This window comes from Biomphalaria glabrata, chromosome 9 (genome assembly GCF_947242115.1).
Source record: "Biomphalaria glabrata chromosome 9, xgBioGlab47.1, whole genome shotgun sequence".
NCBI classification, from domain to species: Eukaryota; Metazoa; Mollusca; class Gastropoda; family Planorbidae; genus Biomphalaria; species Biomphalaria glabrata.
The window spans coordinates 29611795-29639332 of record NC_074719.1 but is presented as its reverse complement, the minus strand read 5'-3'; the positions used below and the strand labels follow the sequence as shown (position 1 = coordinate 29639332).

At 36.1% G+C, this 27538-nt stretch overlaps 1 protein-coding gene across 2 annotated transcripts in view; it reads right to left on the bottom strand.

Moving 5' to 3' along the window:
* Positions 1–22639, bottom strand: part of LOC106060782 (uncharacterized) — a 70913-nt gene extending 48274 nt beyond the window's left edge. For both annotated transcript variants that reach the window (XM_056041585.1, XM_056041586.1), the window contains exons 1-5: positions 22554–22639; positions 20910–21177; positions 9820–9909; positions 682–872; positions 394–517 (exon numbers count right to left, since the gene is read on the bottom strand). In XM_056041585.1, the coding sequence (XP_055897560.1) occupies positions 394–517; positions 682–872; positions 9820–9909; positions 20910–20967 (463 nt within the window). In that variant the 5' untranslated portion in view covers positions 20968–21177; positions 22554–22639. The remainder of the gene's footprint in view (positions 1–393; positions 518–681; positions 873–9819; positions 9910–20909; positions 21178–22553) is intronic.
* Positions 22640–27538: the final 4899 nt, after the last annotated feature.

The window sequence follows — 27538 nt, the reverse complement described above, 5'->3', positions numbered from 1 at the left end:
TTACATTTTTATAATTTTAGCAAAAACAAGGTTGATTTTACTTATTGGAGTCGCCGCATAGTGGACGATTGCACAAGGGGGAAGTAGAACTAAAAAGGTTGAGAACCACTGATGTACTTATATTAAATATTGTTAGTTTTTTTTTAAATTGAACAATTGCTAATACATAATACACAAGAACAGAAAGAAATGCATACGTATTTGTAACATTATACTTGAGAAAGAATAATATAAATTTTAACTCATTTTATTTTTTTCTCTTTCCAGAGAGAGAGAGAGAGACACATAAATAAATTTTATATATATGTATATATATATATATATATAGAGAGAGAGAGAGAGAGATTACATTAACACAGACATACGTTCAAAACTGATTGGAAGTTATGTTACCATAGTTCTCAACGCAGGAATATTTCAGTTCTATGACATTTGTCTCTTTACCAAAACAATATGGCGGCATCTCTTTCTCAGGAAACACAATAATTGATGGGATATAGGTCACAGTACAATTGTTCTGGAAACAAAAAGGAATAAAAAAAGCAGAAAGTTTAGAGAGTACACGTACACTAGGACTACAAAGACTTGGGAGAAGCCAGTTGAAACATTTAATTGTAAGCTATGTCTTTTCTTCTACTCGACTCTCTCTCTCGGACTCTAAACATTGAGCAGTGTCCTTACCTTCCACCAACAATCCATGCTGCTTGTCTTCAGTTCTTGAGTCAAACCTTGACATGAATTCTTGCTATATTCAGAGTGAGCCATCACGTCTACATTGGAAATAGAACAGAGTCCACAGTCCAGTTCTAAGGTACCAGCAACAGATGCACTCACATTGTAGAGGCGGGTCTTTCTCTTTGGGTCGTAAGTTGCTGTGGATTACATCAAGTAGAATGTAATATGTAGGAATGTGTTCAACCATTTCACCAATCTAAATAAAACTTGACATCAACATTTCTTAAATAATGGTAGAGATGGTTCAAGTTGCCCTCCACAACCGGAATGCCCTGATTAAAAATAAAAAGCCAAACTATAGACACAAGATACTACAAGATCAAAGTTATTGACTCGGCTTGGTCTAGAGAAAAACGATTACTCCATTCATAAATATCGCGTGCATCTTATGCCACACAGCGCAGTGAAACAAATCAAACTTGCGTCTAAAGTAAAAACAAAATTGTAAAGACTCATATTGAACATGATTAGCAGTAATTAATATTTAACATAATTATTAATTATTTGTAAACATGAGGAACTCAATACTGTGAAGAGACAGAAGCTGAGCTGGTTTGGTCATGTTGTGAAACTAGACTCACTATCAAAAGTCATTCTTCAAGGTACATTGGATGTAGCACGAAGAAGGTCATCCAAAGAAAAACTGGCTGGAGAACAGAATAAAGAATGAACGGGCTGTCACGAGTCAAAAGCTTGCTGACAGAGTCACTCAATTTTATCACAGCATTAATTATTATTTATTTATTTATTTCAATTATTTATTATTATTTACTCATTTTATCTCAATTATTCCCCCTTTCTATGCCCAATTTCATCCCGAACCCCACCTTTTTCCTCTCCTCGCTAGACCGAGTCCACCACCTTGGCGACAACTAGGCCACGGCTTTTCGCTTATCTCCCCTTGACCGGGGTAAAGATAAACAATCAATGTGGCCTTAGGCGCCGGATGTCCGACTTTCAGTCGGAACCACCTGGGATGGAATACACTTCATTATTTCTTCCACGCACCCACCCACGTCTCATTTTGATTAAGGAGATTATCTGTGTCACCACGCCTCTTGACCCTTCCAAGGTGCAACTTTCGTCGGACTTTACCCACGTGAGAGATAATCTTTTTCGCCGATCTCTTCCGGACCTTTATAAAGTAAAATAAGGCGGGACAGATACACTCTAATTCTCATTCTCGCCGACATCGAGTCTGGACTAATAATTTCTTCTCACTTCTAGAGTAATACCTGGTGCCTCCTTCAGGTGTCTGCTTATTTATCTGCTATTGGATGCTATTTATTTGGATCTACTATCCAGTGTCATCTGCCCACTTGACACTACTCAATTGCCTATTGGCCTACCTGTCTATTTGGCTCTACTACTTGGCGCTATTGGCTCTACTTGCTTGCCTATTTGACAGTACACTTTTCAACCTATTAAGGCACGACGTTCCTATAGACCACGTGTCTGTGCGAGACGTCATAGCTTCGCCAAATCTCCGCAACTCACTGGATTTATCTTGCTAACGACGCTACCCACGGCAGCTCAGCTCTGCCCGCAGCACCCTTGTGCCCACGGTAGCCGGCCACCCGCCCTACTGTGCCCACTACAGATATCAGAACTTTGAATTGAGACTCCACAAGAACTGAATCATCGACGACCCTCTATCCCCTAGAGCGCCACCTCCAGCTGCAAGACATCTAGCCAGAATCACTGCCGCTGCTACACCAGCAGGACAACCAGCTAAGTGCAGAGGATGAAAGTGACATACTCCCTAATTAAGTGCTTAGTATGATGATACAATATTGCTAACGAGATAGATGCAAACCCAAACCCCCTCCCCTATTTTATTCTGCTTTGTATATTTATGTAAATAAATATTCTTTAATTTTTCAACATTTGTATCTTTCTCCATTGTTTGTCTCGTTGCGTGTCTGCTCCCGATTTATCTCTGATGGACCAGAGTGTGGCAATTCAAAAATAATCATCCCCTAGACATCAAACAAGCCACTCATACACGCCATACACGAGGACCGTCACACCGGCCTCTCTTGATATCCTGCTCAGAACAGCTGCTGATCGGGACAAATGGAGGGATTTGGTTACTCAAACTGTCACTCGATGAAAGGGACAGATGAGATGAATTAGTATTAATTATTATTATTGACATTTAATACAATTCATCTTCAAATGTGTGTTTTCAAACATTTTAATGTCATAGATTGCATTTACAAGTCATTTACAGCTAAGATAAAACACTCTTTGAAAAAATAAGACACAAAAGGAAACTCAAAGTACGGATCTGCCTGAAAATACAAACTATGTAAGCCATTCTCTTGTTTTCATTGGAAAAAAAAGTGTTATCGCAAGGGAATGACTGCAGACAAAAAGAAAAGAAAGTAATATCACAAGGGAATGACTGCAGACAAAAAGAAAGTAGGATCGCAAGGAAATGACTGCAGACAAAAAGAAAAGAAAGTAATATCACAAGGGAATGACTGCAGACAAAAAAGAAAGTAATATCACAAGGGAATGACTGCAGACAAAAAGAAAGTAATATCACAAGGGAATGACTGCAGACAAAAAGAAAGTAATATCACAAGGGAATGACTGCAGACAAAAAAGAAAGTAATATCACAAAGAAATGACTGCAGACAAAAAAGAAACTAATATCACAAGGGAATGACTGCAGACAAAAAGAAACTAATATCACAAGGGAATGACTGCAGACAAAAAGAAAAGAAAGTAATATCACAAGGGAATGACTGCAGACAAAAAGAAAGTAATTTCGCAAGGAAATGACTGCAGACAAAAAAGAAACTAATATCGCAAGGAAATGACTGCAGACCAAAAGAAAGTAATTTCGCAAGGAAATGACTGCAGACAAAAAAGAAACTAATATCGCAAGGAAATGACTGCAGACAAAAAAATTATATCACAAAGAAATGATTGCAGACAAAAAAGAAAGTAATATCACAAGGAAATGACTGCAGAAAAAAAAATTATATCACAAAGAAATGACTGCAGACAAAAAAGAAAGTAGGATCGCAAGGAAATGACTGCAGACAAAAAGAAAGTAATATCACAAGGAAATGACTGCAGACCAAAAGAAAGTAATTTCGCAAGGAAATGACTGCAGACAAAAAAGAAACTAATATCGCAAGGAAATGACTGCAGAAAAAAAAATTATATCACAAAGAAATGATTGCAGACAAAAAAGAAAGTAATATCACAAGGAAATGACTGCAGACAAAAAACAAAGTAATATCACAAGGAAATGACTGCAGACAAAAAAGAAACTAATATCGCAAGGAAATGACTGCAGACAAAAAAGAAAGTAATTTCGCAAGGAAATGACTGCAGAAAAAAAAGAAACTAATACCGCAAGGAAATGACTGCAGAAAAAAAAATTATATCACAAAGAAATGATTGCAGACAAAAAAGAAAGTAATATCACAAGGAAATGACTGCAGACAAAAAAGAAAGTAATATCACAAGGAAATGACTGCAGACAAAAAAGAAAGTAATATCACAAGGAAATGACTGCAGACAAAAAAGAAAGTAATATCACAAGGAAATGACTGCAGACAAAAAAGAAAGTAATATGACAAGGAAATGACTGCAGACAAAAAAGAAAGTAATATCACAAGGAAATGACTGCAGACAAAAAAGAAAGTAATATCACAAGGAAATGACTGCAGACAAAAAAGAAAGTAATATCACAAAGAAATGACTGCAGACAAAAAGAAAGTAATATCACAAGGAAATGACTGCAGACATAAAAGAAAGTAATATCGCAAGGAAATGACTGCAGACAAAAAAGAAAGTAATATCGCAAGGAAATGACTGCAGACAAAAAAGAAAGTAATATGGCAAGGAAATGACTGCAGACAAAAAAGAAAGTAAGATCGCAAGGAAATGACTGCAGACAAAAAAGAAACTAATATCGCAAGGAAATGACTGCAGACAAAAAAGAAACTAATATCGCAAGGAAATGACTGCAAAAAAAAAAAGAAAGTAAGATCGCAAGGAAATGACTGCAGACAAAAAAGAAACTAATATCACAAGGAAATGACTGCAGATAAAAAGAAAGTAATATCACAAGGAAATGACTGTAGACAAAAAAGAAACTAATATCGCAAGGAAATGACTGCAGACAAAAAAGAAACTAATATCACAAGGAAATGACTGCAGACAAAAAGAAACTAATATCACAAGGGAATGACTGCAGACAAAAAGAAAGTAATATCACAAGGGAATGACTGCAGACAAAAAGAAACTAATATCACAAGGGAATGACTGCAGACAAAAAGAAACTAATATCACAAGGAAATGACTGCAGACAAAAAGAAACTAATATCACAAGGGAATGACTGCAGACAAAAAGAAACTAATATCACAAGGAAATGACTGCAGACAAAAAGAAACTAATATCACAAGGGAATGACTGCAGACAAAAAGAAACTAATATCACAAGGGAATGACTGCAGACAAAAAGAAACTAATATCACAAGGGAATGACTGCAGACAAAAAGAAACTAATATCACAAGGGAATGACTGCAGACAAAAAGAAACTAATATCACAAGGGAATGACTGCAGACAAAAAGAAACTAATATCACAAGGGAATGACTGCAGACAAAAAGAAACTAATATCACAAGGGAATGACTGCAGACAAAAAGAAAGTAATATCACAAGGAAATGACTGCAGATAAAAAGAAAGTAATATCACAAGGGAATGACTGCAGACAAAAAGAAAGTAATATCACAAGGGAATGACTGCAGACAAAAAGAAAGTAATATCACAAGGGAATGACTGCAGACAAAAAGAAAGTAATATCACAAGGAAATGACTGCAGACAAAAAGAAAGTAATATCACAAGGGAATGACTGCAGACAAAAAGAAACTAATATCACAAGGGAATGACTGCAGACAAAAAGAAACTAATATCACAAGGAAATGACTGCAGATAAAAAGAAAGTAATATCACAAGGGAATGACTGCAGACAAAAAGAAACTAATATCACAAGGGAATGACTGCAGACAAAAAGAAAGTAATATCACAAGGAAATGACTGCAGATAAAAAGAAAGTAATATCACAAGGGAATGACTGCAGACAAAAAGAAAGTAATATCACAAGGAAATGACTGCAGACAAAAAAGAAAGTAATATCACAAGGGAATGACTGCAGACAAAAAGAAAGTAATATCACAAGGAAATGACTGCAGACAAAAAGAAACTAATATCACAAGGGAATGACTGCAGACAAAAAGAAAGTAATATCACAAGGAAATGACTGCAGATAAAAAGAAAGTAATATCACAAGGGAATGACTGCAGACAAAAAGAAAATAATATCACAAGGAAATGACTGCAGACAAAAAAGAAAGTAATATCACAAGGAAATGACTGCAGACAAAAAAGAAAGTAATATCACAAGGAAATGACTGCAGACAAAAAAGAAAGTAATATCACAAAGAAATGACTGCAGACAAAAAGAAAGTAATATCACAAGGAAATGACTGCAGACATAAAAGAAAGTAATATCGCAAGGAAATGACTGCAGACAAAAAAGAAAGTAATATCGCAAGGAAATGACTGCAGACAAAAAAGAAAGTAATATGGCAAGGAAATGACTGCAGACAAAAAAGAAAGTAAGATCGCAAGGAAATGACTGCAGACAAAAAAGAAACTAATATCGCAAGGAAATGACTGCAGACAAAAAAGAAACTAATATCGCAAGGAAATGACTGCAAAAAAAAAAAGAAAGTAAGATCGCAAGGAAATGACTGCAGACAAAAAAGAAACTAATATCACAAGGAAATGACTGCAGATAAAAAGAAAGTAATATCACAAGGAAATGACTGTAGACAAAAAAGAAACTAATATCGCAAGGAAATGACTGCAGACAAAAAAGAAACTAATATCACAAGGAAATGACTGCAGACAAAAAAGAAAGTAAGATCGCAAGGGAATGACTGCAGACAAAAAAAAAGTAATATCGCAAGGAAATGACTGCAGACAAAAAAGAAAGTAATATGGCAAGGAAATGACTGCAGACAAAAAGAAAGTAATATCAAAAGGAAATGACTGCAGACAAAAAGAAAGTAATATCACAAGGAAATGACTGCAGACAAAAAGAAACTAATATCACAAGGGAATGACTGCAGACAAAAAGAAACTAATATCACAAGGGAATGACTGCAGACAAAAAGAAAGTAATATCACAAGGGAATGACTGCAGACAAAAAGAAACTAATATCACAAGGGAATGACTGCAGACAAAAAGAAACTAATATCACAAGGAAATGACTGCAGACAAAAAGAAACTAATATCACAAGGGAATGACTGCAGACAAAAAGAAACTAATATCACAAGGAAATGACTGCAGACAAAAAGAAACTAATATCACAAGGGAATGACTGCAGACAAAAAGAAACTAATATCACAAGGGAATGACTGCAGACAAAAAGAAACTAATATCACAAGGGAATGACTGCAGACAAAAAGAAACTAATATCACAAGGGAATGACTGCAGACAAAAAGAAACTAATATCACAAGGGAATGACTGCAGACAAAAAGAAACTAATATCACAAGGGAATGACTGCAGACAAAAAGAAACTAATATCACAAGGGAATGACTGCAGACAAAAAGAAAGTAATATCACAAGGAAATGACTGCAGATAAAAAGAAAGTAATATCACAAGGGAATGACTGCAGACAAAAAGAAAGTAATATCACAAGGGAATGACTGCAGACAAAAAGAAAGTAATATCACAAGGGAATGACTGCAGACAAAAAGAAAGTAATATCACAAGGAAATGACTGCAGACAAAAAGAAAGTAATATCACAAGGGAATGACTGCAGACAAAAAGAAACTAATATCACAAGGGAATGACTGCAGACAAAAAGAAACTAATATCACAAGGGAATGACTGCAGACAAAAAGAAAGTAATATCACAAGGAAATGACTGCAGATAAAAAGAAAGTAATATCACAAGGGAATGACTGCAGACAAAAAGAAAATAATATCACAAGGGAATGACTGCAGACAAAAAGAAAGTAATATCACAAGGGAATGACTGCAGACAAAAAGAAACTAATATCACAAGGGAATGACTGCAGACAAAAAGAAAAGAAAGTAATATCACAAGGGAATGACTGCAGACAAAAAGAAACTAATATCACAAGGGAATGACTGCAGACAAAAAGAAACTAATATCACAAGGGAATGACTGCAGACAAAAAGAAAAGAAAGTAATATCACAAGGGAATGACTGCAGACAAAAAGAAAGTAATATCACAAGGAAATGACTGCAGACAAAAAGAAAAGAAAGTAATATCACAAGGGAATGACTGCAGACAAAAAGAAAGTAATATCACAAGGGAATGACTGCAGACAAAAAGAAACTAATATCACAAGGGAATGACTGCAGACAAAAAGAAACTAATATCACAAGGAAATGACTGCAGACAAAAAGAAAAGAAAGTAATATCACAAGGGAATGACTGCAGACAAAAAGAAAGTAATATCACAAGGGAATGACTGCAGACAAAAAGAAAGTAATATCACAAGGGAATGACTGCAGACAAAAAGAAAGTAATATCACAAGGGAATGACTGCAGACAAAAAGAAAGTAATATCACAAGGGAATGACTGCAGACAAAAAGAAAGTAATATCACAAGGGAATGACTGCAGACAAAAAGAAACTAATATCACAAGGGAATGACTGCAGACAAAAAGAAACTAATATCACAAGGGAATGACTGCAGACAAAAAGAAACTAATATCACAAGGAAATGACTGCAGACAAAAAGAAAAGAAAGTAATATCACAAGGGAATGACTGCAGACAAAAAGAAAGTAATATCACAAGGGAATGACTGCAGACAAAAAGAAAGTAATATCACAAGGGAATGACTGCAGACAAAAAGAAAGTAATATCACAAGGGAATGACTGCAGACAAAAAGAAAGTAATATCACAAGGGAATGACTGCAGACAAAAAGAAACTAATATCACAAGGGAATGACTGCAGACAAAAAGAAAGTAATATCACAAGGAAATGACTGCAGACAAAAAGAAACTAATATCACAAGGGAATGACTGCAGACAAAAAGAAACTAATATCACAAGGGAATGACTGCAGACAAAAAGAAAGTAATATCACAAGGGAATGACTGCAGACAAAAAGAAACTAATATCACAAGGGAATGACTGCAGACAAAAAGAAACTAATATCACAAGGGAATGACTGCAGACAAAAAGAAACTAATATCACAAGGGAATGACTGCAGACAAAAAGAAACTAATATCACAAGGGAATGACTGCAGACAAAAAGAAACTAATATCACAAGGGAATGACTGCAGACAAAAAGAAACTAATATCACAAGGGAATGACTGCAGACAAAAAGAAACTAATATCACAAGGGAATGACTGCAGACAAAAAGAAACTAATATCGCAAGGGAATGACTGCAGACAAAAAGAAACTAATATCACAAGGGAATGACTGCAGACAAAAAGAAACTAATATCACAAGGGAATGACTGCAGATAAAAAGAAAGTAAGATCGCAAGGGAATGACTGCAGACAAAAAGAAACTAATATCACAAGGGAATGACTGCAGACAAAAAGAAAGTAATATCACAAGGAAATGACTGCAGACAAAAAGAAAGTAATATCACAAGGGAATGACTGCAGACGTTAATTTATTATTCCCTCAAAAGAAACAGAACAAACTATCCTAGAGGCTTACTAGATCTCATCCATCATGTTTCTTAACAAATCAGTTCATCGAGTGAGGAATCAAAATCTTGTCGTTCCGAATGACGCCAATGAAAAAACAAACTTTTGTCCCAGGCTTCAATCTGATGTACATTCATTGTTCAAGGTTCTTTTCAAATTCTTAAATCAAACATTCTTCATGCTAGACATGACAGGTGAGACTAGAAGTCAAGAGATTCACGAGTCCACCATAGATATATATATATAGCTGAAGACCACGGAGGCCCATGTGTATGCTACATGCCATTACTTTGTAACTACGACTTATGGACTAGGAAGACATGACTATCTTTTATTACGTTTATTCTCCGGGATACGTTTTAATTTCACTTCTTTGGCGTCATCTTCTTCAATAGCATTGTGTTCTATCCATGTACACGACAGTGACTCTGTAAAGATAGAATCAATATCTATATGGATCTCTATAGTAATATGTATGTAGATAATTAAATAATATAGATAATTAATAAACATCTATCTCAATAACTATAACAATATAACAAGAAAAAAATACTTTAAAAAACCGGAGTGTTTTATGCGGCCCGCTGACATCCACAGTATATACCTATAAGAATGCAACTATTAAAATAATTCTATATAAATTATTGAAATGTCTCATTATATAGGGTTTCAAGTAAGCGAAGATTATGCTTATACATTAATACTCTCAATTTAAGACACATCTCTGAGTGTTGAGTAGGCTTGGAACAAGATGGCAAGTGTAACAACTGGCGAAGCTCGATCTTTCACTGTGAAAAAAAAAAATCCCAACTATAAACTCCATGTTACCACTGCTAATATCACAGAGCAAACAGGGATAGTATTGCCAAGGCCCAGGGGTGACAACCACGGGTAGTTCCGATTTAGGAACAAAATAATCCAATGTATACGTTAGCCTAGCATGGGCAAGGCAAATGAGAAGAATATAAAATCCCATCTAAGAAATTGTTATGTTCAATGAAGGACATTGACCGTGACTTTGTTATCCATATTTCTAATGAAAAGTGGAAGAAAGATTTTATTTTTTTAAATCTCCATTGCAATTGGTTGTTAGCATACGAAATGCAAATGCATGCTAGATCCTTTCAAACAAGGCTTTTCCATTTCTAAAGCAAGCAAAAGAAAAAGAAAATAGTTTTTTGTCATTTTCCTTTGCTGAAAGGCGATACTATTTCTAGTGAAATGATTAAAAGTACAACACTTAGTTAGATTCCTTAATTGTGCAATTTATAAAAGCAAATTTTAAGACGCCAAGAATCAGTTTTCAATACCATCAGCTCACAATTTAGCGCAGAAGCTGATCCAGCTCCAGAGGACATACATCCAAGCCAAGAGAAGTTCCAGTCAGTACTTCTACGTCTTATGGCTGCCAGAAGCTGTATGTCCACACACTTAAAGAAACCCGGCTGCTGTTCATACTATCTGGGTACACATACATCTGTTCTTCCTCTTCTTCGTTCTCATTTTACATGTTGGAGGGTTCAGATCAGTAATTCTGTATCTGAGATGAAACGCGCAGTGGCTTCCAGATCAGGCAAATCTCCGAATGGTCTTTGGAGGGCTTTGGGGCCAGAGTCTTGTTCGGGTCTCTTGATTTAGCATGCACCATTGAAGGACATGGTCAGCATTCACTGGTAATTCTCAACAAAGGCAAGTTTCGCTCGTCCCGACATTTAACCTCCGGAACATATATTCTATCATTCAGTGAAAAAGCGTTTTTTTTTATTTGTGGAAACTAAACAAGTATAATCACTGGTCAATGTTGACTTACTGTACTTTAACAGCAGCCACAAGGGTAGCAACTAGTAAGATAGTTTCACAGTTCCGGAACATTTTTATGCACGAGTGTAAAAAGTAAAATATTGCATGTTAAGTACATCTGTATGATTGTGGGGATAGTGTGATATAAAAAGACCAAAAATCGTAAAATTGGTTTTAAACGTTGCAAACTCTTGTTGTAATTGTTCAACGTGGAGTGTGAAAAAAAAGAAAGACACGTGACTATAATACAATGTAAATATGAACTAAAAGACATTCTACACAGTTAGCGAGCGTATCTTTATAAGTTATATAGGCATATATATGCGGCCCGCCATTCCCAAATGTTTGTTAATGCGGCCCTCGATACAAAAAGGTTGCCCACCCCTGATCTAGACTAACGATAAAAATGCATTTTATAAAAAAAAGGGGGGAACGACTTAAATTTGAACTCATGGCTCAAGCCTACTCAGGCCAGCACGGTAACCACTCTGCTAGTGGACAGCTTATGAACATGGAAGATTGTATAGTTATCTATTGTTCCTAAATTCTCCTCCTATTTTTCAGGTTTGTGTTCACTAAGACTCAGTCGACAAACTAATTCAGTCCACCACTTCAGTCAATTACATTTTGTTTCAATTGTTCCAGATACCAAACACAATAGTTATTACCAATAGTTAGTTACAAAATAAGTAAAAAAAAAAAAAAGAATTGCACAAACTTTCATCTGGATCGGAGATTGGGTGTAGGAGAAATAACGTGTACAAACTTTTGACCAGACAGACAGAGTGACTTCAGCTTTGTAAATACCTATATTGATAGCTAGCTAGACAGAGATAAAGTTAGATAAAGATCCAGCTCCCGTAAGCGTCATTTTGCTTTCATTAGAATACAACTACTTCAAGCAAACCCATTGGTCTGTATTAGATTGGGCAAAATATGATGGTCACAACTAGGCCTACGTTATAATGTAGAACACATACATATATACATATTTACATGGGCGTAGCCAGGATTTATTTTCGGGGAGGATTTTTTTTCTCCACCTGCTCCTCCCCCCACCCAAACGGAAAAAAAAATATATATGTTTGTATGGATGGAGGTGTGTGTGTGTACATAATTAATCTCTATTACATTCTGACCCTTCATTCTTTTGGAAGACGTTTATTGTGCCCTAGAATAGGTTCTTCCTGGAGCTAGTAAAATAATTGTAGACTCCTCGCCCTTGGCAGGAAGGGGTCTGGGGGAGCGCTGAGAGCTTCCCCAGCGCGGGGCGGAGCCCCCCCCCCCCGCCAAGCACTATTTCTGGTATTGAAAGCCAACTAAATGCATATTCTGAGGTACCTACAGTGCATTATTTTGCTACTAAAAAGTTTTATTTCAAAAACCTAATGTGCTATTCTTACTGACTTAAACCCTCCCGCGCCGTTCGGCGCATTTGCTGGCAAGCTGCTTCCACAAAACTCTTTCACTGGTAATGTCTGAAGCCTCTTCCCACCTGCTCTGAGTACCTCCATGAAAGTGTAGTGCCAAGTTGTTCTAGGATGTCATCGCAACTCTTCTTATGTGTAATTCATTTTGTCGGAGAACATGTCCCGCAAACCTCATGCGACGCTCTGTCACAATCTTACTAAGGTGTCGACTCCCAGTTCGGCATAGGATTACCTTGATTAAGACCCGATCTCTATAACTGACTTCTAAAATCTGTCTTAGCCATCTTTGTAGAGCCACATTTAGTGTTTTTCAATTTTGGCAGATGACTATTCATTGTGTCAGGGGTTCTAATTTATATATACTGCTGCTTTTGTTCTTGTTGTGTTTCTTGACTTGGTTCCTGTGGCTCACTAGGGGTTTCTTGAATATTAATAATAATTTAATACTTGATAAAGCACACAATTATATCACTCTTATGAAATAGTAATACACAAAACACCAGTCCATCAACTTATAAATATATAAATTCATAAATACCAGTCCAGGAAGTAAACGTCCAACCTTCCTGGACCGAGAGCAAGACCTTACTGACTTAACACATTCTCTCGCACATTCAACGAAGACTTAATCACTCAGTTCACAACTCGTGCAACACTTCGCATTCATAACAAGGGGATATAACAATCATACCAAAATATCAAACATTCATTCTCGCCATACCTCTCCCTGATAATTGCACTTTATTAATGGAGCCCAGTCACTGGCAGACATGTATAACTTATCTTGACTACGACCTTGAAATTAGGTGACTATTTTGCTTTAGATGTTATATCGAAAAGGAAAGTTTTATCGTCAAAATCATCTGTTGGGGGGGGGGGGGGTTAAACTTAAATATATCTGGAGTTGTTTTTTTTTTTTATTCAAAACCACATTTAGCTACGGTCATAGAATTTGGTGACTGTAGTTTGCCTTAGAAATAATATTGAAGAAAGAGGCTTTCAACCTTAAATCGCTCTGTAGGGGGATTTTAAACTCAAAATTATCTTGAGGGGTTTTAAACCTTTAAAAAAAAGCCATCTGGAGGAGAGGGGTTGAAACTCAAAACCCCCCATTGGCTTGGCTACGCTCAAAGAATTGTAGTGTGTATTTGCTTTTCTTTTATATTTAAGAGGTATTTTTTAGCATCAAACCCCTCTGAAGGGAAATTTAAACTTAAAACACCCAATAGGCTTGGCTACGCTCATAGCATTTTGATTGCGAAACTATTTTTTGTTATTTTAAAGATATATTATTTAGCTTCAAAAAACCCTTTGGCTATGCTCATATGAGTGCGTAATTTGCTTTTTTTATATTGAAGAGGTATTTTTAGCTTCAAACCCAGCTGAAGAGGGTTCAAACTCAAAACCCCTCATACAATTTTGAGTGTGTAATTTAAATGCCCAGGTAGGGAGTTTTAAACTCAAAACCCCCTGGTATGGGTTTTCAAACTCAAAACCCCCTGGTAGGGGGTTTTAAATTCAAAACCCCTTGGTAGGGGGTTTTAAACTCAAAACACCCTTGGCTGTGCTAGGGCAAGTGATGGTTTAGTATTCAAATTTCACCTAAAATAAAGAAAATTAAAGCAAACGATCAGTCACTAAACTCCGACCCCCCCTCCGGGGGGGGGGTTCATTTCGGTGAGGGATTGAACCCCAACCCCCCCCCCGGCAACTCCCACGCATATCTATCTATCTATCTATCTATCTATCTATCTATCTATCTATCTATCTATCTATCTGTCTGTCTGTCTGTCTGTCTGTCTGTCTATCTATCTATCTATCTATCTATCTATCTATCTATCTATATATATATATATATATATATATATATATATATATATATATATATATATATATATATATATATATATATATATATATATATAGTATACATACTTACATACATACATTTATGTACATACACATATCATTCACTTGTACTTTAATGTTTTAAAACAAAACACAAAAAAACAACAACAAAAATAACTGAGAAACGTATACATCAGGTATTCCAGTGCACGCACCGTTGATATTATTTCAAGACTTTGACAACTGATGCCAGTTTGTATTTGCCACGCTTGTCTCTTGTGTGTATCAGTTGTGTGTATCAGTTGTGTGTAGGAATGAGAGAGAGAGATGGATAATACGAGGGAGAGAAGGTCACGTGAATAATGAGCACTAAATACAATTGGTGAATGCACCGGAAACAAAAATATTTAAAATAGAAGTAGAAAATACAGCTATGCACCATTTTTCATTGTGGATAAAAGCACATGAATCAATCAAAATATGTACCAATTATGTAATCAATTAGTCGTAATTAATCCAGAATCGGCTTTTCAGTCACATTAGAATCTGTCCGGACTCAATAAGAAACCAAAATTAATGATTCATGGGCGCATCCATTGACTTTCGAGACATAAGGAGCGATATATAATAATAATAATAATAATAATAATCTTTATTGTCCGTATGGAAATTTGTCTTACAATTTGTGCATTACACCAAACAAAAAACATTATAACTATAAGAAACCAAAGTGTACATTCACACCAGACTCACTCATAATTTACATGTGACAAAGTTTATACCAGATTGTTCTTATTTAATGATTTGATTGCCAGGGGAACAACTAAGTGTTTGTGTCTGTTTGTCTTTGCTATCGGTGTCTTGTATCTCTTTTGTGATGGTAAAATCACAAAATCCTGACACAAAGGGTTATTCTTTATTTTGAGGATCTTGTTAGCTTTTTTATAAATGTTTGTCTCAAACAACTGCCCTAATGGGGTTTGTTTTTTGCCAATGATTTTGCCAGCAGCATTGAGGATTCTATTAAGTTTATTCCTATTTTTAATGCTCAGATTGCCATACCAGGCAGTGATATTGAAACTGAAAATATTGCAGATGTGAGCGTGATAAAACATAGCCAAGGCCTTTTCGCTAACATTAAACGAGGACAGTTTTCTTAGTAGTCGTAATCTTTGCTGCCCTTTTTTGCTGATATAATCAGTATTTGCAGTAAAATTTAGTTTATTGTCTAGGATAGTACCAAGGTATTTAAAGGTTTGCACAATTTCAATAGTCTCTCCAGCTACAGAAACCTATCATTTTCCTTCTTGTCCCTACGAAAATCGATTATCATTTCTTTTCTTTTTTTTTTACATTTAATAATAAAATATGTATATATCATGGGAGTAGCCAGGAGGGGGGGGGGTTGGGGTTCAACCCCCCCCCCCCCACCGAAATGAAATCCCCACTCCCTGCGGAATTTCAATTTAGTGACTGGTTTTTAGCGGCCCATGAAAGGGGAAAAGACGCTATTAGTTTTGTGCGAAATGTCTGTCCGTCTCTCCGTCCGTCCCATTTAGATCTCGTAAACTAGAAAAGATATTGAAAATCCGACATCACAATATTTTAGACCATTCAAAGTTCTGATGCAACGGCTACTTTTTTTTTCAGAAAGCGAAAAAATATTTTTTTTTTAATCATTTATGCAAGCAGTTTTTTAAAGAGAAAAAGCTAATTAGTATGCATTATAAGTTAAACCTAAGTTAAAACGAATAGTAAATGTTACTTTCGTGAACAATTTTTTTTATTGCGGAGTAATCTTAAAGAAGTGATTGAGCCTTTGCAAAACAATTACATTAAGAGATTGAGCCTTTGCAAAACAATTACATCTATTATAAGATTTCAGTTGGGCCAGGATTAGGCCAGGAGAGGCGCAGTAGCTGAGCGGTAAAGCGCTTGGCTTTCGAACCGGGGGTCCCGGGTTCGAATCCTGGGATTTTCAACTTCGGAATCCTTAGGCGCCACCCAGCTACAATGGGTAGCCAAAGGGGTTTTGAGTTTAAACCCTCCGCAATCGGGGTTTGAAGCTGAAAAATACATCTTCAATGCAAGAAAAAAGCAAATTACGCACTCAAAATGCTATGAGCGTTGCCAAAAGTAGTTTTGAGTTTAAACACTCCTTCAGAGTGGTTTGATGCTAAAAAATATATCTTCAATATAAAAAGATTGCAAAGAGAGTTTGTGTTACCACACAATCTCAGAGACGGCCCCCGTGGGAGACGGATCCTTGTCGGATCCGCATATTCGCTGGTTGACGGAGGATGGCATCGAGCAGGGTATGAAACCGAGACCGTAGAGATAATCAGTCCTGCGCGCTAACCGCTCTTAATCTAATGACAAACTGGTTACAAACTAATAGCCTACTATTGATAATATACCTACACATTACGGAATGACAACTACCGGATATGTACAATATGTCAGAAGAGCGATTTTAGATAATTTTTGGTATTGAGCATTGTCATTTAAATGGAACTAGAATGAGGATGTAGATCTACCTAAATTAAACTATTAATTTAGCACTCTCAATATCTATATCTACTAGATCTAGATCTAAAATATATATTTGGGATAATGTAGATGTAATTTAGATAAGATTTATATTAAAAAAAACACTAGATAATCAATTAATAGACTAATTGCAATATGAAATATTAAAATAGTAGATTAGTTTTAGTATTTTATAACATTGCAATATTGACAATCTAGACTTTAGAAATACAAATCTACACTTTAAGCCTAGAAATTAAAATTATCGATCTTGATCTAGTCTAAATCATGGCTGTCTGGTAGTGCGGTTTGCGCACTGGACTCTCGTTTGGATTCATCGATGGTCCCAGGTTCAAACCCTGCCCGCTCCCATCTCTCGTCGTCCTACGGGAGGTTTGGACTACAACTCTGAAGGAACATCCGAAACATGTAAAACAACAAACATTCTAAACTAGACCAAGAAATTCTAGATCTAGATTCTATAATGATTTTAATTAGAACTAAATCTAGATCTAGTTTTAAAAATCTAGCTCTAGTGTAAAAAAAAAATCTAGATCTAGTGTAAAAAATCTAGATTAGATCTAAATCTAGCTATTATGTCTTTTTAAAATGCAAGTCACATTACGAGGTTTAATAAACATTACTATACCGAGTTGTTTTAGTATTTAAAGAATTTATTCCATATGACGTCAAAGGAAAAAAATCCACTACGTCACACGGCCTAGTTAGACTAAAAAATATCATCTATACGGGCAGCTTGTTGAGCCTTGTTGAGGGTTCATAAACTTGAAAGGATCATTAGCTAAGTTTAACATACATCTAAATCCAATCCACTAGATTAGTAAACACAAACTTAGACCCGCAGGCCGCGGGTAATGCCAGGCTAGTATATATATAAAAATATTAAAAATGCTTTTTTTTGTTTTGTCTGTCAGTCTGTCTGTCCGTCATATTAATAGCAAGGAAAAAAAAAGACTAAAAGCTATTGAAAATCTGATTAAAATCTAATTTCCCTTCCGAAACATCGCATTAGTTTTAAGTTTCTATAATAGATTGTTCCGGATGTTTATATATTTATAGTGAGAGAAAATAAGAATTCCAGATTAATCAAATGCCGTAAATTAAATTTGTGGGATGGTCTGTTATATGGAGATTTTTTCAAACCATACTTTGGTGTTGGGAAGTTGTTTTCCTTAAAAATTGGAGCATAATATTAGCGATAATTAGATTTTCTAACGTTTTAGCTAGAAAGTTAAATGTAGTGTAAGAGAAAAGTGCGATTTTACATAAATGGAGTTAAACTATTTTTCATAAAAAATCCGGAACAACCAAATTTCGTAAATGAGAAAATTATGTGTTTTATTTATTAGAAGAGGGATTTCAAACATTTATTAGTGTTATTAGATTTTTCATATAAAATTCGGATAATTTTTGGCGGCGATTTGTAGGAAAATTAAGGTAATGTAGGTCGATTTCTTTTTCGAAACAAAATCCGGAACATTCTTTACCGATTAAACAGCTTTTATTATGTTTCGGCAAGAAAATTAACTGTAAAATAAGTCTAAAAAGTGATTTCAATAATCGTTTCTAGTAAATTACTTTCTTATTTTAAAATCCTGAATAACCTATTTTCGATATTTTTGAAAATAAAATTATTTGACATAAATTTGTTTTAAGTTAAAAATTCGGAACAATTGATATTGATAAATAAACTATATTGACGTAGTGTCAAAGAATATAAGTGTAATATTAGTCAATTAAGCGATTTCAAACAATCATTTGACATAATTTATTTTTTATAAAACAATATCCGGAACAACTTTATTGCTAATGAAATATAAATCAATATAGATATTTTTATTTAGCATTTATATGCTATTTCCATTAAAAAACCAGAGCAATATATTAAAGATTATGTGTTTCTTGCAATGTTTAAGCATGGAAATAAAATCTAAAAGCTAGAAGAGCCTCTAGTGTTATTTGTTAATCTAATCGTGATGGACAGACCGACCAACAGACAAAACGCACAAAAATAATCTTCTTTTTTTCGGATGGGGGCACTAAACAAAAAATAAATAAAATCTGATTTTTTTAAAAAGTTTAAGGAATTGGTTTAGCACTGCATCATGTTGCGATGTTACGCTACTGCACGAAAGTCGCTGCATAAAAAGTCCATTATTATCCTTTATAAACAAACAGAAATGTTTTCTTTTAACTTTAACAGCTAGTTTACTAGAAAAAAACATCACCTAAAATAAACAAAATCAAAGCTAAAATTCAGTCACCAAATTCCGATCCCCCCATTTCGGGGTGGGGGTTGAACCCAAACCCACCCTCTGGCTACGCCCATGGCTGTTTAATACTTGTATACTTATTGATGTCAAGTACAACTTCTTTTCCTTTTTGCGCACCGTCTTCGAAAGGCCTTTAAGCCCTAATTATAATTTTATAAAATATAGTAGATGTATACATTCGCTTAACCAGGATTATTTCCTTGGAGGGTGGGGTAAAAAAGTTTTTAATTTCCTTTTTTTTAAATCTAACATTCCTTAGGGCAAAATAATCGCTCTATAAGTCGTATACTAGAGGTATTGTCTTTTTCGTGTTATGACTTCTACTGTACAGACGTTGGCGTATTAAAGAAAACTTTATGCACGAGTTCCTAACGAGAGAGAAAGAGAGAGAGAGAGAGAGAGAGAGAGAGAGAGTATACATAGTAGCGCACATGAACATGGATGCGGAGAACAGTTTAATAAAGCACTGTGTATACTCTGTGGCTTACAGTGTTCTTGGTCAGCCAAATCACGAAGACTGGTTCGATGAAAACAATGTGCTGAGCTGATAAAACACGAATATTATTGCTAGAAGGCTGCCATTCAGCTTGCCTCTAAAACAAACAACTCTACACTTCTACAGACGTGAGTCGTGGTTCACATGAACAAACATGCAGTTGGCAGTTCAGAGCTGATAGCTAAACTAACTGAGATCTACCCAAACAAAAAAATGTGGAAATAAAATAAACACAAAGAGCTTCAAGATGCTTCAACTTCAGGAGTCAAGAAACGGGAGTAACTGCAGCAAACCCAACATACCAATGTCATGTAAGTTGCCGGCTTTTTAAAGCGAGGATTGGACTTTATAGCCATCTTCAAATTCATAGGAAATGAGAACTGTGTTCATCTCCTACGAAGGAGAGTATATACAAATCTATCTAATAAGAGACAGCTGGAGGTCACTTACAAAGGCCGAGGGATACACATGAGACCAAAAGAAAAATCCGCTGCTTAGGACAGACGTAGACAGTGAAAAGAATTCTAAATCGACAACCGGCGGACAAGTGTTATGTCTGAGATAAATGTGGCAAAATATGTAGGTCGCCGCTAGGGCTGCGTACCCGCAGGGAGTACTGCATGACTCATAAATCTTTAGGCGCGAAGACAAGCCTTTTTATTATCTATATTGTAGCGCACAGTCCTTGTTGCCTTGCTGTTCTGAAGTCCCTTGCTTACACATAGTCTCTCGTCCGTGAAGGCTTTTTTGATCACATGACCATAACACGGGCCTTATTTGCGTGTTCTAGCAGTACTGTTCATTGACAGCCGTTGACCTGTGTGATTTTCACGTGTCACAGTGTCACGTGTGCCAGTAGGGTGCACACTCATTAACCCTGCCAGTCCGCCACTGAAGTTACAACAATCTATCTATCTATCTATCTATCTATCTATCTATCTATCTATCTATCTATCTATCTATCTATCCATCTTTGTAATGTTCTAAACATCAACGCTAGTACAATGGATTCATGTTTCAGTGTTTCTTACCTGATACAATCAATGGTACAAACATTAGAATCAGACATAGGGGGAAGAACCACGCCATCGGGATAGCAGTAAATAAGCTCCAATGTTGACGTCCGCTGTGTGATTCTAACGAGGAGTCAAGTGGGGCTAGAGCTGAGAGGTCCTTGAGTTAGCAGACTATGTGAGTTAGCAGTCTCTTCAGATCACTCACACAACATTTCACGAGACTCACCAATGAATTCGTGTCAACAGCTAGTGGTGGGTGTCCAATGAGAACCTGTTCTAAGGTCTATGGAAATAGTGGAGAGGAAACAAAACGGAATGAAACGTGGTACTTAGTGACAAAGGGCAGTAACTTTAGTAACAAAAAGTGTTAGAAGAAAACTGTAAACTAGCCTTCATTGTAGGCCTAAAATACGGGGCATGCTACCCTGCCTCATAGTGGCGCCCGGGCATGCTACCCTGCCTCATAGTGGCGCCCGGGCATGATACCCTGCCTCATAGTGGCGCCCGGGTGGAAACGATCGTAGGAGGAAACGATGGGTTAAGGGTAGGAAAACTAGACTGTAGTGGGGGTGCCTAAGGGGGTGCGAGAGCATCCTCATTGCACTGTGCGGAGTTCTAAAAAAAGCTCCCACAATCTTGTCACAATCCAGGCGCCGTTCCTCAAGGGGCCGTTACATAAATGGCGTGTCCTGCACGGTTAACCTGGTATAGAAAAGGAAAATAGCTGGGGTCCCGGTGTACGCACCTCTGGCCGCGAGTCTGACCCCTCGCCAGACAGAACATTATACTCTGTTCTCATTCAGGCCGGTGAGAGGGAACTGGCCTAGAGTTCCAAGAGCCGAAGTCTCAACTCTACCTGACAGTTTCAAGAAGAAGTAGTCTTCTAATGTGAACCCAGTTACTTTAGTTCTCTTTGAATTGTTCACAATACAGAATGTCGGAGCCAAATAATGACTTATACATAAAGACTTTTCTTCCAATTAACAGAATATTTAATTTTAAGCGCTTGCCTTATCAAAACCTTGACCTTTGTTACAACAATTCAATAATAGTAATGGTCGATAGTGTTATAAATAAATGTGCACAAACACATAGAAATTATCCTCAGGAACTCTCAGTGTAATAGAGAACCAAATCATCTCCAAAAGTTGAAGATCTGGGATCAAAACCAATACAGGCGAATAAAGCTATAACGCTTCATAACTACACATTTACAGTACTTTCTTTGGTGAGTATTTCTCCCAAAATCTGTGTATGTTTTCAGAACACCTATATATTAATTTGTATGTACCCGAATTTTACCATACACAATAATTTTACACAAACAAATATTTGTAACTAGATTTAGTAACATTTAAAACAAACAAAAAAAAAGTTATATTCTCCTTTCTGAAGTTGAAGATTTTGTGTCAAAGTGACTTTTTCATGTTTACCCCCCCCCCCCCCCCGCACCCCCCCCCCCATCCCATCTTAAAAAAATGCTTGTGACTCCCAAAGTATAGATTCCAGTTTGCTGATATAGACCTAGACTTTACAAAAAGAACAGTAAAGGATATAGTATTGATGGATCTAGTTACAGATATAACTGATTATATGTTTTGAAAAATATTATAAGTATTATATTCATATGTATATTGTGACAAATTAATTCAAGTCTACCAGCTCATGAGTTCTACATAAGACGGTGCCCAACATGTTCCTGGTCGTTTATACATTTAGTGAAGTCCTTACTGAATACATGCGGGAATTCCCACTGACGTGGGTTAAAAAACAAAAAACTTATTTTATGTTGATTATTTTTTTAAAATTATAAATGTCAAACCAGAGTTTTCCTTGTGGTTTCGATTGGCAAGTATTTTTTCCAAAAGATAAAAATAATTTGTCGAAGCCGCTTTCGAGACCATGTTCAGCCAAATTGGTCCAGATTCCACCCATAAAGATGCACGCTAACACGAGAACTTGTAAAAAAAAAAAGACATTAACCTGATCATTGCTAACATAGAGCTAGAGAGGAAAACAAGTTATTACACTAGAAACACATATTAAATACTTTAAAAAAATAAGTTTATATATAATGTTATTGTATCAATTAGTTAGGATCAGTCATGTGATCAAATTTGTAATAGATCTAGAGTAATCTAGACTATACATATAGGTCTGTGATTTTAAATTATATAACTTTTATAATTTCATTTTGGAACATTCAGTGAAAATGCGAGTAAAATAAACAATTTTTCATTGCAGCAACATAGGCCATTTAAATTAAAATGGAATATAATAATAATAAATAATGCTTGGGAATCGGGTCGAGATTATTATTATAGCGATTATTAGCTAATTTTTATGATTGTATAGATAATTTTAGTTGATTTTTAGACCAAATAAGACATTTTAAATAATAGCTAGAATAGAATGGTTAAAGAGTATGTATTCAAATGCGATGCATTTGATATCACTCAGAGACTTATTCTCTTAATAAGAGCTTAAAACTTATTTTCTCTGTGTCCGTCTGTGGCATTTTATGTATTGAAGTATAATCGTTTGAATTTGCATCTTCTCGTATGACTAAAGTGGCCAATCCTTGATACACAACTGTGGTCACTACAGCAATTGCACGCTCACCCTTCTTTCTACTTTTTGTAATAATTCTATCTGTAATTCAAGACCTTCTATGTTTGTTATCCATGTCGATCTATCCAGTACTTCTATGTTTGTTATCCATGTCGATCTATCCAGTACTTGTATGTTTGTTATCCATGTCGATCTATCCAGTACTTCTATGTTTGTTATCCATGTCGATCTATCCAGTACTTCTATGTTTGTTATCCATGTCGATCTATCCAGTACTTGTATGTTTGTTATCCATGTCGATCTATCCAGTACTTCTATGTTTGTTATCCATGTCGATCTATCCAGTACTTCTATGTTTGTTATCCATGTCGATCTATCCAGTACTTCTATGTTTGTTATCCATGTCGATCTATCCAGTACTTCTATGTTTGTTATCCATGTCGATCTATCCAGTACTTCTATGTTTGTTATCCATGTCGATCTATCCAGTACTTCTATGTTTGTTATCCATGTCAATCTATCCAGTACTTCTATGTTTGTTATCCATGTCGATCTATCCAGTACTTCTTTTTCCCAAGTGTCGATCTTGAAGAGCATCAAGTCGCTTTTGTGGACAACCAGAAGCTCTCCTGTCTTCTATTAAATCACCATACAGAATGTCTTCTATTAAATCACCATACAGAATGTCTTCTATTAAATCACCATACAGAATGTCTTCTATTAAATCACCATACAGAATGTCTTCTATTAAATCACCATACAGAATGTCCTCTATTAAATCATCATACAGAATGTCTTCTATTAAATCATCATACAGAATGTCTTCTGGAAGTTGATCTTGTGGCACTATGTGAATGTTTTCAAATCGACTGCATCCCGCGCGGATGTTATGGCACCCGCAGCACTTCATCATTGCTTATTTTATCTTGCTACCATATTTTTTAAATCCGCTTTAAGCATCAAGGTGGAAGATATTCAGTTTTTTTTTCCTGCAAAGTGTAGGTTGATTATGTTTCAGTACCGTATTGCAGAGTGCTCATCACACTGGTCTGGTAGACTAGGGCTTTAGTATTGATAGTCAGATAGTCAGCTAGGTATTTTCCCACACTCCTTTCTGCAACCGTGACATGGTTTTCATTGCCTTGGGTATCCTGTGGTTGCCTACTTGATGTCTGTACCCAGTAGGGGTGCACCGGATAGTACTTTTTGACATCCGGCCGGAGCCGGATATAACCGGATAGTATAATTAGATATTCGGCCGGAGCCGGAGCCGGATACCTACATGACTCAAACAGCTCGTTTTACTGAAGTTTTTGCAAATCTTCTATATAACATACCTATATTCATATTATTTTGTTATTTACATTCTTACTTTAAACTCTATCACTGATTGATAAATTAAAATGAACAGCATTTTTTTTACAGATATGCTTATCATAAACTAATCTTTGTAACATGAGATGGTGTGTGCGTATGTATTGTAAAGTAGAATGTGGGATAACTCATGCAGAATATATAAACATATATGTAACTAATGTAAATCTTTCAAAGGTAAAGTTCACTCTTGGTTTTATAGCGTAAATCTTTCTTAAGTACAATCTAAGTTGTATAGTGGGTAGATGTTTGTGTTCATGTATTTGACACTTTCAACTTGTCATTAGGCTCGTGTTTTAAAGGCCACAAACCGCTTCTGGTTTGTATCTAATACAGATAATGGCTTAGTAAATATCTTAAGTACAGCAAATTTGCAGCCGTATGCTGGCCATTAAATTTTGTACAATGCAAAACATAGCTGCTTCGGTCAAATGACTCATTCAACCAATGGGCAGTTAAACCAAAATATGATTCGGTGGTATTATCAGCTGTCCAAGTGTCCGTTGAGAAAGCGATGCTTTTAGCATCAGATAGCATTTCACGAAGCTTTGAGGAAATATTGTCGTAGATATCTGGAATAACACGTTCTGTAAAATATTTGCGACTAGGCACAGTGTATCTTTTCTCCAGTACTTTTAAAAGTCCAATAAATCCAGGCTTCTCAACTACTTGGTAAGGTTCCATGTCAGTTGCAATCATCTTTGCTATGGCCAAGTGAATGCGTTTAGCATTATAACTATTAATATCCCACAATTTAGCTTTGTCTAAGACCTCTTTAATCCCTGGTTGCTGCTTGTGTGTGAGGCTTGACGAATCACTGGAGCTCGTAGACGTACTGGCACAGGCAGTGATATTACTTGATGCTGATTTCAATGCAGTCATTTCGTTGAATAAGTCTGGGTGTTTCGAGCGTAGATGACTAATCATAGTGGTGGTTGAGAAGTCTTTAGGTTTGCCTGGTTTACCACGTGACATTACTATTTTACAAGCATTGCAAACTGCTTTAGAGCTGTCCATTGTTTTGACATTAAAGTAACGCCATATAAGTGATGACTTTTTATCAGCCATTATTATTGTTGTCCAATTTACTAAAGGCCCTTACAAGCCACTTTAATACCCGTGGCTTGTGTAACAAAATTCTGGTAGGGATGTGTCCTGTAGTTCAGCGCCCTAATTGACATTTCTCTCCAAGTAAACAAACTTAGTGTCATCATCTAGTGACCTCTAGACAGTGTCAATATGTCTTAACAATTTGGTTTGTGGTCCAGACCCTTGATTGACAACCTATCTCATAATAAACAAACTCATACCAGATTAACCTTATAGAGATTTGGCTTGTAGTCCCGCCCCTAATAAAAATTCTACTCCAAGTAAACAAACTCAGTTCCCTCATAAGATGTGACCTCTAGAAAGTGTCAACACGTTGACATCTGGCTTAATGTGGTCAGCTGCCTATCCGTGAACTCAATTTTATGGACTAAACAAACAAAAGGAGGTGGGGGTGCTCATCTCTACCTCTGGAGATATACTCGCACATCTAGACAGATTATCAGCGTGATGTAGTTAAGGAATATTACGTGTTTACAAGACCACTCAAAGGTCAAGACAAGCTTTTAAAATGTGCCAGACATCGCTGCTACGTATGTAATACGAATTTATAATAGGGGTGCACCGGATAGTACTTTTTGATATCCGGCCGGAGCCGGATATAACCGGATAGTACAATTAGATATTCGGCCGGAGCCGGAGCCGGATACCTACATGACTCAAACAGCTCGTTTTACTGAAGTTTTTGCAAATCTTCTATATAACATACCTATATTCATATTATTTTGTTATTTACTTTCTTACTTTAAACTCTATCACTGATTGATAAATTAAAATGAACAGCATTTTTTTTTACAGATATGCTTATCATAAACTAATCTTTGTAACATGAGATGGTGTGTGCGTATGTATTGTAAAGTAGAATGTGGGATAACTCATGCAGAATATATAAACATATATGTAACTAATGTAAATCTTTCAAAGGTAAAGTTCACTCTTGGTTTTATAGCGTAAATCTTTCTTAAGTACAATCTATGTTGTAGCCTATAGTGGGTAGATGTTTGTGTTCATGTATTTGACACCATCAACTTGTCATTAGGCTCGTGTTTTAAAGGCCACAAACCGCTTCTGGTTTGTATCTAATACAGACAATGGCTTAGTAAATATCTTAAGTACAGCAAATTTGCAGCCGTATGCTGGCCATTAAATTTTGTACAATGCAAAACATAGTTGCTTCGGTCAAATGACTCATTCAACCAATGGGCAGTTAAACCAAAATATGATTCGGTGGTATTATCAGCTGTCCAAGTGTCCGTTGAGAAAGCGATGCTTTTAGCATCAGATAGCATTTCACGAAGCTTTGAGGAAATATTGTCGTAGATATGTATTATAATGTAAAGTCTAGTCCCCCCCCCCCAATAACAAACCTAGTTCCCTCGTGTGACCTCTAGAGAGTGCTTACGTCCATCGTATCTGACTTGGGGTCACCTGTCAATCAATGAACTCAATGTGATGGGCTAAACAAATAAAAGGGGAAGGGAGTTGTTCATCTAGAAATATACCTGGTTACATTAGAGGTGTGGCTCGTGTAGTCCAGCCCCCCCCCCCCCTAATAAAAATTAACTACTAAGTAAACAAACTCAGTTCCCTCG